This window comes from Nycticebus coucang, chromosome 5 (genome assembly GCF_027406575.1).
Source record: "Nycticebus coucang isolate mNycCou1 chromosome 5, mNycCou1.pri, whole genome shotgun sequence".
Classification (NCBI taxonomy): Eukaryota; Metazoa; Chordata; class Mammalia; order Primates; family Lorisidae; genus Nycticebus; species Nycticebus coucang.
Genome location: NC_069784.1, coordinates 38,824,493 through 38,835,250, shown reverse-complemented (window position 1 = coordinate 38,835,250; position 10,758 = coordinate 38,824,493). Strand labels below are relative to the sequence as shown.

At 41.2% G+C, this 10,758-nt stretch overlaps 1 protein-coding gene across 6 annotated transcripts in view; it reads right to left on the bottom strand.

Moving 5' to 3' along the window:
• Positions 1-326: 326 nt before the first annotated feature.
• Positions 327-10,758, bottom strand: part of GPSM2 (G protein signaling modulator 2) — a 102,337-nt gene continuing 91,905 nt past the window's right edge. For all 6 annotated transcript variants that reach the window (XM_053592032.1, XM_053592028.1, XM_053592029.1 and 3 more), the window contains 2 exons: positions 10,340-10,557; positions 327-2,024 (listed from right to left, as the gene is read on the bottom strand). In XM_053592032.1, the coding sequence (XP_053448007.1) occupies positions 1,785-2,024; positions 10,340-10,557 (458 nt within the window). In that variant the 3' untranslated portion in view covers positions 327-1,784. The remainder of the gene's footprint in view (positions 2,025-10,339; positions 10,558-10,758) is intronic.

Genomic DNA, 10,758 nt, shown 5'->3' with positions numbered 1-10,758 from the left:
TGCAGCCATCATTGTTGTTTGGCAGGCCCGGGCTGGATTCGAACCCGCCAGCTCAGGTGTATGTGGCTGGCGCCTTAGCAGCTTGAGCCACAGGCGCCAAGCTAATACATTACTTTTTAAGTTAATGCTTTGATCTTAATATCAAGAATAATGTTTTTCGGTTTTTGCTGAGCCCTTAGTAATTCTAGACTGTTTCTCTCTCACAGAGAGGCCATTTTGAGAAGTAGTTCTTACTAACCATCAAAATCACCCGAATGGCTTTTCTGAAGGACAGAGCCCAAGTCGCCTCCCAGCTGTGTTGAATTAGAAGCAACCAGACTTTTTTTTTTTTTTGAGACAGTCTCAGGCTGTCGCCCTGGGTAGAGTGCCATGGAATCATCATAGCTCACAGCAACCTCCAACTCTTGGGCTCAAGTGATCCTCTTGCCTCAGTTTTTCTATTAGAGACAGGGAGTCTTGCTGTGGCTCAGGCTGGTCTTGAACTCGTAGCTCAAGCAATCCATCTGCTTCAGCCTCCCAGAGGGCTAGATTACAGGTGTGAGCCACCGTACCCGGCCCACTGTGTGATACTTAATCGAGGCCTTGGGCTGTCCCACCCTTGTCTTTTGGTACTTTATCATCCTTTCCTGCCATCTCTTTGTAAACTGCCTTCAGTATTTGGAGTAAGGAACGCAAAGCTTAATTAAGACAGCTAAGGTCCTAACCAACATCTTTCATACTTAATTTTTGTGAGTTTTCATCTGTTTTCTATTTATGTGGCCTGGGTTCTTGATATAACCACATAGATTTTTTCTATGTGGAGTTACATTAGGTCGTACAAAATTTTGTTTTGTAATAGTATTGAACAACAGAAGAGACAATTCTAAACCATAATTTTTTTAAACAAATAGTCCAAAACATGCTGAAAGAAGTTTATTTCTTAAAAGTTTCTTTTATACTGGCTTTGGCCTAAAAATATATTGAAAATATATTTTCAGAGAAAAAAAATCTAAATGTTTAGTAAGACTAACGTTTTTACATTGGTCAAGTACATTATTTTTGCTAAACAGCATTAATTTCCCATTATATTCATTGTTAAGTATAAAAACAGCCATTGTCAATTAAGATTTTTAAAAAATACCTCAGCAAGAGGATTAAATCCTGCTTTAGGATTCATTTAATTTCCTACTTTACAAACACTAGGTAAAGGAATCTAGCAAGTTGCCAAAGAACACACCCCAAGCAGTAATCCCAGAAGACAATGAAGCACCTTACAGACACCTGGACCCCGAAACAAGTGAGTGTCCGGAGAAATGTTAAATTCTTTAATACTGTACTGCTGAAAGTTAAATATTTACAAGCTGTATTATAGTGCTATAAATTCTCCTTTTAAGGAAAAAAGTAATAGATTGAGTTTCCCTGCAGTTTCTGAAAGGAAATAAGGTCTTTTCTTAAAAATATCTAGAGTGGTTGGGATCAGTACCTCATGCCTATCATCCCAGCACTCAGGGAGGCTGAGGTGGGAGGAATGCTTGAGGCCAGGAGTTGGACACCAGCCTGGGCAACATAACAACACCCCATCTCTACAAAAAAAAAAAAAAAAAAAATTAACTGGGTGTGGTAGCATGCACTTACAGTCCTAGCTACTCAGAAAGCTGAGGCAGGAAGATCTCTTGAATCTAGGCGTCTGAGGCTGCAGTGAACTGTGACTATACCACTCTGTACCACTGTACTCTAGCCTGGGAGACAGAGCAAGATCTCATCTCCCCCCCGCCTCCCCCCCAAAAAAAATTATCTATAGTTAACTAGTGGTTTGCTGGGTTTTTTCCAGAATTTTTAAATTCCAGCAAAGCATTGCTTTGCAGAAAGTCCTTTAGCCCAAACTCAGTGTCTGTGTTTTGATCTCTTTGTAAAAGAACTCTCTGCTCATCCATTCTTTTCGCCTGAGAGCGTAAAATAAGACTAAAAAAGTCTTCATCCGGTACTGTTGGACCCTTTGTGGCAGCAGGTGGTGGAGCACATCTTTGATCATCTAATCTGGATCCCTAAAAAATTAAGAGAAAGAGATTAAAAATACAAATGCCACAGGGAAGGAAAGCACCAAGATCAGTTGTAACAAGAAAAAGATAAAATAATTCTTTTGCCTCTTCTCAGAAATTTACTTCATCTTTAGACCTTAAATCTAGTCTGATTTTTCTTTAAAAATGACTTAGCTATAATTTCAAGAGTTTAGTAAGTGTACTAATATTGTCATACTATTTTAATAATTGGTCACATGGAATAATCTGGAATATATTAAAATACAAAGTCACTATATCAGTTATGATAATTCAAGGTTATAATCTTACCACAACAGGCGTCACTAAATCTTATATTCAAAAACCCTGAAGCACGGGCGGTGCCGTGGCTCAAGGAGTGGGGTGCCCGTCCCATATGCCAGAGGTGGCAGGTTCAAAAACCCTGAAGCACTATGTTAAAAAATCCTGCCTTAACATTGTACCCCTGATTGCATTAATGTACACAGCTATGATTTAATTAAAAAAAAAAATCCTGTCTTAGGCCAGGGGACAACAAACTGTAACCCAATGGCTCCTTTTGTAAACGAAGTTTCATTTCAACATCGAAACATCTGTGTATGTACCATCTGTGTGGCTGCTTTCCTACTTCAATTGCAGAACTGAGCAGTTGCAACAGAGATGATATGGCCTGCATAAGCCTAAATGTTTTCCATTAGGCCCTTTACAGAAAAACTCCACCTACCTCTGTCTTAGGTGGTTAAATCTATTAAGGATAGAGCCTAAACTGAATTTTTCTTCCAAGTTCTAATATTAGAAGTGCATTAGAAATGTTATTAATCAAATAAAAAGTACAAAGACTTAGAAGTCTGTTTTCATATAGTAGAAACATGATGGCTGATACTTGAGTATACACTACATTGCTAGGGACAGTGCTAAGCATATATATACACCTTAACATTTAACTCCACAACCCTATGAGGGTGCAGCTGTTCACTGCCATATCTACCCTCCACACACACCTGGCTCACTCTTGTCATAATTGATAGGTTAATTGGAAGTCACTGAAATTAACACTTCAGTCTTTCAGTCCTAGGCTTCCTCTTGTTTAGTGTGCTCATCCTTCACTTCTGCCTTACCCATTTGGCTCCCCTGGTTATATGGGTCTCGTTGTCTTTTTTAGAGAAATGTCTGCTGTTATTCTTTGCCTGTTTTTTAAAATTAGATTGATTTTTGTTAAGTTTTAGTTCTCTATATAGTCTAAATATTTTTTATCAGATTATGTAATTTCCAAGTATTTTCTTTTTTACTATTGATAATGTCCTTTGATGCACAGTTTTTAATTTTGAAGAAGTCCAATTGTCTTTTTTTGTTTGTTTTCCTGCTCTTTTGGTTTCATAACCAAGAAATCATTGCCAAACTCAATGCTATGAAACTTTCCCTCTTCTGAGTTTTAGTTCTGATGCTTAGGTCTTTATCTACTTTGAATTAGTTTTATACAAAGTAAGGTATACATGGTAAGGATCCAATTTCATTTTTTTTTTTTTAAGATAAGGAATGTGCATTTAGCTTTAATGTCTGTTGAATAGGTTTCTGGGAAATATTGGTGTGGAAACCAGACTCCTGCAAAGTCAATCCTCTGTACTTAACCTGTGGCCTCATTCCCAGTCAGGAGAGTTCTCCTGGCACATGGGGCTGGGAAGTGTAGGATGGCAGCTGTTTCCTTTGGATTTGGGCTGCATGGAGCAGAAATTGCAACTTCACACTCTTCCTCCCCATGTTGTTGGTGCCCCACAGCTCAAGTCCTGTGTTCTCTCTGCCTGCTCTTGTGGGAAGCCTTTGCTTTTCTGTTGTGTCCCAGCCAGGTGGGTGTGAGGCTGCTGTCCTGCTCCCAGTGGCTCTTCATGCTCAGGACAGCTGGTCTGCAGGGATGTGCCAGGCAGCCCCCCTCAGTGGAGATCGAGCCTGCCTTCTCTTGGCAGATTGCCTCTGAAAAAGACCTCTGGCCTTTCCTGTCCTTAGTCGTCAGGCAATGAATGGTGTTACAGAACCAGTGGCAAGGGCAGCCCACAGCAGGCTGGGGGACAGGCCCTTGAAGAAGCTTAGGCTTCTTGCAGCATGTGCTTGGCACAATCCAGGAGGCTCCTGTAGCTCTACACCTGGCCAAAAGCAGGTCAGGCACAGGCGAAATTCCAACCTGCAGCTGTTTCTTGAAGAAATCCAGGAGATATGTAAAGGTCTTGCTAATGAGTCCAGCTCCACTGCCACAAAGGTTTTTGAAGTTACTGTTTTTCTATCCTCCTTCTGGCTTCAGCTTCAAGGAGCTATAGCGGAACTGGAGGCCAACATAGGGGAAGATGGCAATCGAGGTGGGACTCAAGACTTAATAGAAAACCAGGGTGCCTTCAGTCCTGAACATGGTCACCATGGCATTCCACAGAGTTTTATACACCCTGGGCTCACCCTGACCTGCAAAGTAGGTGTGCAGAACATCAACAGGGTGCATAGTGAGAGTGGCTGTGCCAGCAGACTGCCACATATAGAGTACACCAACAATTCATGGCTGTTGTACACATTGGCTCTGTAGACCACCTCCATCAGCGTTTCAAACAAAAACTGGATACTCCCATGGCCTATGGAGAGAATCTGGGCTGGGATGTGTGTCCTTTCCAGAATGCCCTCCTCTTACAAAGGAGCCCATGGTATTTTTCATTGGGGTCACTGCAAGACAGGTGCTCAACTGAAGCTGGAAACGGATTTTGATGACATCCAAGGGACTAATAAGTGCCCATGTGACACATCCAAAGATCCAGCCTCTGCCACCTCGAACTTGGAGTTATTCTTGCTATCTGCTTTGGGGGTCATAGCTAACCTTTCCTGCCTCTGGTCCTACAATATCTATCAGTATCAAGCTGAGGGTATGTGCTCTCCGGGACCTGCCCCAGAGGGCAAGGGTGCAGGTCCCCGAGAGGTCAGCAAGAAAGGCTGAGGTAGAGATCCCTCACCTGGCTTGGCTGGTGTGACCCAAATCCCAACTTCATTTTCGTATGTGGTTTTCTAGTTTTCCCAGGACCATTTATTGATAAAACTCTTCTTCCCCCAGAAAGGTCTTGATACCCTTGTTGAAAATCATTTGACCATATATGTGAGGATTTATTTCTGGGTTCTCTATTTTATCTACTTTGATTTCTATGCCAGTTGCACATGGTTTTGATCAGAGTAACTCTAATAACTTGAAATTGAGAAGTGTGAAGCCTAAAACTTTGTTCTCAATACTGTTTTAGATATCTGGGGTCCTTTGAGATTCCTTATGGATTTTAGGGTGGCTTTTCTATTTCTGTGGGGGGGGGGGAAGGCCTTTGGAATTTTTATAAGGATTGCATTGAATCTATATATCACTTTGGTTAACACTGAAATTTCAAGTCTTAAAATCCATGAACAGGGAATGAAATCTTTCCATTTCCACTCTTTCCACAATGTTTTGTGATTTTCACTGTACATGTCTTTTGCGTCCTGGGTTAATTCCTAAGTATTTTATTCTTTTTGATGCTATCTTAAATGGAATTTTCTGAATTTCCTTTTCCAATTTGTTAATTGTTAGTGTATAAAACAACGGATTTGTGTTTATTTTGTATCCTACTTTGATAAGCTGTAACAGCTTTTTGTAGAATCTTTAGAATTTTCTACAGGTAAGATTGGATCATTGCAGATATTTTCCAATTTGAATGCTTTTTTTCCCTTAATTGCTCTGGCTAGAACTTCCAGTACTATGTTGAATAGAAGAGGCAAAGTGTGCATTCTTTTCTTGTTCCTGATCTTGGAGAAAGACTGAAAGCTTTCCTCTATTTAATATGTCATCTGCTGTGAATTTTTCATATGTGGCTTTTATTATGTTGTGGTAGTTTCCTTTTTGTTCCTAATTGAACTGTTTCATTGTGAATGAGTAATGAATTTTGTCAGATTTTTTTCTGTAGCATGTGGGTTTTTTCCCTTTATTCGTTATATTGATTTTCATATGTTGAATGATGTGTGCATTCTAAGAATAAACTCCACTTAGTCAGGGTGTATGATCCTTCTAATGTGCTGCTGAATTTGGACTATAGTATTTGTTGATTGTTGCACCTATTCATAAGGAATACGTGTCTGTAGTTTTCTTGTATAGCCTCATAGAGGAAGTGTTCCCTTCTCTTCAATTTTTGGAAGAGTGTGAGAAGTATTTGTTAGCTGGTAAATTCTACCAAACATTTAAAGAACTATCAGGTCTTTTTTTTTATCAAGAAGTTTTTGATGTAGTCTGTTAGTTATAGGTGTATTTTCTATTTCTTGCATGATTTTCTATTTCTTGCATGTTTTTCTATTTCTGGTGATTTGAGCCTTCTCTCTTAGAGGAAATTAATGAAGCCAAAAGTCATTCTTCAGTTTTCCTGTTCCTTATTTTATCTCTGCTTTAATCATTTTTGTTTGTTCCTTCTGCTAGTCTTAGGCTTGGTTTTTCTTTTGAGACAGAGTCTCACTATGGTGCCCTGGGTAGAGTGCTGTGGCATCACAGCTCACAGCAACCTTAAACTCTTGGGCTCAAGTTGATCCTCTTGCCTCAGCCTCCCAAGTAGCTGGGACTACAGGTGCCTGCCACAATGCCCGGCTATTTTCTTGTTGCAGTTGTCATTGCTTTAGCTAGCCTGGGCTGGTTCGAACCCACCATCCTCGGTGTATGTGGCCAGCACCCTACCCACTGGATTACAGGTGCTGTCCTGGTTTTTCTTTTTCCTTGTAAAGTTAGATTGTTACTATTTTTTGTAAAGTAAGCATTTACAGTTATAAATTTTTCCTGACATTGCCTTCACTATGTCCTATCAGTTTTATTGTGTTTTATCTCTATTTTCTAATTTCCATTGTGATTTGACTGGTTGGTTGAGTCTACTGTTTAATTGCCACAATGTTATTGCTTCTAATTTCATTCCATGTGGTGAGAGAAGGTTTTTATATGGTATCTTTGTTTAAACCTATTGACTTAATTTGTGGCCTGACAAAGTCTTGTCTTGAAAAATGTTCCACGGGCACTTAAGAAGAATGGGCATGCTGTTGTTGGGGGGTGCTTTCTATGTGCCTATTAAATCTGGCTGGTTGGTTTTGTTCAAGTCCTCTATTTCCTTATCTTCTGTTTGGTTGTCCTATCCATTATTGAGTGTGAGATACTGAGTTCTCCCAACTATTATTGTCAACTGTTCATTTTCCCCTATTAATTTTTGCTTCTTATATTTTAGTGGTTTGTGTTATTAGGTATTATACCACTGGGAGCAGTGCTACTTTTTACCTTCAGACCTTTCATTTCCTTGGTTCCCCTCTTAGAGCCTAGATTCCAAAGGCCATTATCAAAATTGACTCCTGGCATATAGCCTACATCCCATCCTCCTGGCAAAATACCAGTCTTGATTTAAATTCCTCTCTCTGCCTCAAGCAGCTGGTTATGACAGGAGAAAACACAACTCCACTGACAGTCTTTCTTCCAGCGATCGTGAACTTCGAGTAGGTCTTTAACAAAGCTCATTTACCTTACTACTTTTCCCTGGTTGATTTAGTCTCAGTTTCTCAAAGTCATCTATTTCCCACTTCTTTTCAAGTTTATAATGCTTTTGACCCCTATCTTAGCTAATGACCCTACTTTTTACTTTGCTGAGGAGAGCATCCAGAAAGAATTCCTACTTGCTCTAATCTCCAAATCCGTACTCTGCTTTATAAGAACTGTTCTTCAGTCACTCTATACTCCTGCATCACTGGCTCCTCTCTCTACTTGACCATTTCCATCTTTAGATATGCTACATTATCACCCAAAATTAGACAAAAATCCCCTTTATCTTATAGCAGTGGTTCTCAACCTTCCTAATGCTGTGGCATAAGCCACCATACCTGGCCTTCTATCTTACCCAGTTTCTTAGCAACATTTGCAACAGTTGAACACTGCTTAAGACACTTTCTTCACATGACTTCTACAATACCACACTGAATTTTCATCCAACACTGGCTGTTTCTACTTTGGTGGCTTGGCTTCCTCTAACTAGTATACTTTGAGATTGCTGCTAAGAAGTTTGCCTGATGGGTTTTCTCTTTATAAGTTGTTGCTTTCATTTTGCAGCTTATAGAATTTTCTCCTTCATTGTGACTTCAACAGGTTGATTACTATGTATCCTGGAGATGTTCTGTTTGTTACGAATCTTGCTCTTCAGTGACCATCTTGTATTTGGATGTCTGAATCTCTCATGATACCAGGAGAGTTTTCCTCCATAATTCCCTTGAATACGTTCTCCATGCTTTTTCTTTTTTCTTCTCCCTCAAAGATACCTATAATTTGTATAGTAGTTTGTCATAGTCCCATATTTCTGTGATTGTTCAGTCATCTTTATTCTTGTCTGCATCTCTGAATGACTGGATTAGCTTGAGAGACTTCTCTTCAGGCTCTGAGGGTCTTCTGCTTGGTTTAGTATGTTGAAGCTTTCTGCTGTATTTTGAAATTCCATTAATGACTCTTTAATTTGTTCTATTTGCCATTTCTGTCATTGGGACAGTTTTCTTTTGGAGTCCCCTACTCTAGCTCCATTGTGAGCCCTTGGTGTTGAACTGTTGTGTTTTGTGTTACAGAATTCTATTGCTGATTTATTCTCACCTGAGCCCTCTTCTCCCTGCTCAGGGCTGATAAGTAGTAGTATTTCCAACAGAAGAGAACAGTGGTGCCTGCAAACTTCAGGGGAGATCCCTAGAAGATACTTTTATGTCCTACTGTGGAACACTGACCCAACAGGAGAGAGGTGGGCACAGTGAGCAGCTGTTCTGTTTTTCGGTGATAGTCACAGTTCAAGCTGATGCTGGATGATCTTTGGGTAGAGTGGTGAGTGGTTCTCTAGATTGTTGTTGGGGGATGGGTGAGACCTTCTCTATGGAGGTTGGCACTGTGGGGGTTTGTCTTGCTCAGGATCTCGGCAGTGGTTGTGGGTGTGCAGGCTATGGGTGTTTGCTTGAACCTGGTCCAGGTGTAATGGCAACTGGGATGGGGTCCCTGACAGAGCACTAGACCTCAGGGGCAGCATCACCTGCCTGCTGGGAGCCCCAGGGACAGAGCCACTGTTCCAATAGCAGGAAGATTGGATGCTGAGCTGTGCCAGTGGGTGCAGAGGCAGGCCAGGGCTGCTGGATGGCTGGGGTTCCCATTGAGGCAGTTACCTAAGGCTTCCCACATGGTGGTGCCTGTGCTTAGCTGCTACTCACAGGGCGTGGGGGAGTGTCTGCTCTGTTCCCTCCATGGCAGGGTGATATAAAGGCTACTGCTGCAAAGTGGAATCCCTGGCCTCTATCCTTCTGACCTTCCTCACATGTGTATGCTGCTCCACAGATCCCTTTGATCTTGCTGAATGAACTGTCCCATCACCTTCACTCTGAATGTTCCTGTGGCTTCTCTGAAGCTTTCCAGTGTTCTTTCCAAGGGAAGTAGGCATCTGCCTGCAACTTTAAGTCCTCTCCTTGCACAGCCTGCTCCTAGTCCACCATTTTCCCTCATTAACAGTTACCTTTGAGTAGCTTCTAAACTTGTATCATAGTTGACTTTGGCAAATTCTGATTCTACAACTTCTCAGGCAGAAGGGCAGTATCAGAAATCAGAAGCCATAAAGCACAGGTTCTGTCCCAGCACCAGCTGGAGCCTGCCTGTAGCTGTCAGAGTACCTAATTAATGAGTTTTGAAATGTACAGGGCTTAGTCTTAGACCTCTTTAGGGCTTTAATACCTACTTTGTTGATGGCTCCCAAATTTATTTCTCCTTTGGGCTACAGATTTTATATAAGATTGTCTATATAACATCACTACTTTAGGATAAATGGCGTGGCTCACACCTATAAACCCCCAGCACTTTGGGAGGAGACCAGCCCGGGCAACTGCCCGAGACCTCATTTCATTTTACCACTCACCCTCACACGGTGCCACTCCTTGAACCTGTTAAATCATCCAAGGAGACTTGCTCTGTCTCCCTGGAATGTTCTTTCCCTAGGTTCTTACAGAGCTGTTTTACTTCATTCAGGGCTCTGTTAAGTCTTTTCTAACCACCCGAACTAAAACATTCACTACCCTCTTTCATAGCAAGTATGATTACCTGATGCAAACATATATATCCTGTCTCCTACTAAAAGGATCCTTTAAAAAGCAAATGTAGCCTCAGTGCCTAGAATTATACCTGGAACCCACCCAGTGTTAATTTTTTATTGAATGATGGACAGTAACTCCCTAATCCAGAATGATAATACTGTCAATGTTCTCAGTGGAATCTGAGCTACATACAGAATGAAGAAATGCAGACATACTTGACATTTTACAAGGATGTCAAAGAAGTCTTCATCAGGCTCTTTGTTGTCATTAGTCATTAGGTGGCTAAGTACTGACTGACTGTTCTTTTGTGTTAGACGAAGCCCTGGCAAATTATTGAAACTGGCCCTCTGGTCATCCAGACGGCGGCTCTGGGAGCTGGCAAGAAGATCTAAAAACTCATCCGTGTTGGGGGAAACCACAGAAACAGATGGTGCTATGAATAGAAGAAAAAAAAAGTTAGGAAAATATTTAAGCATACTGGTTATATACAGAGTTCCTTTTTGGCTTGCAAGTCCCACCAACCACCCTGCCCTCCTGCTTCAGGCTGTCACTGATGGGTTTTGGTTAGATGGATTTTATTGATGGGGAGGCGATGAACCCCAGTGATCCACTAGGAGATGAGTGTATTTCCCTT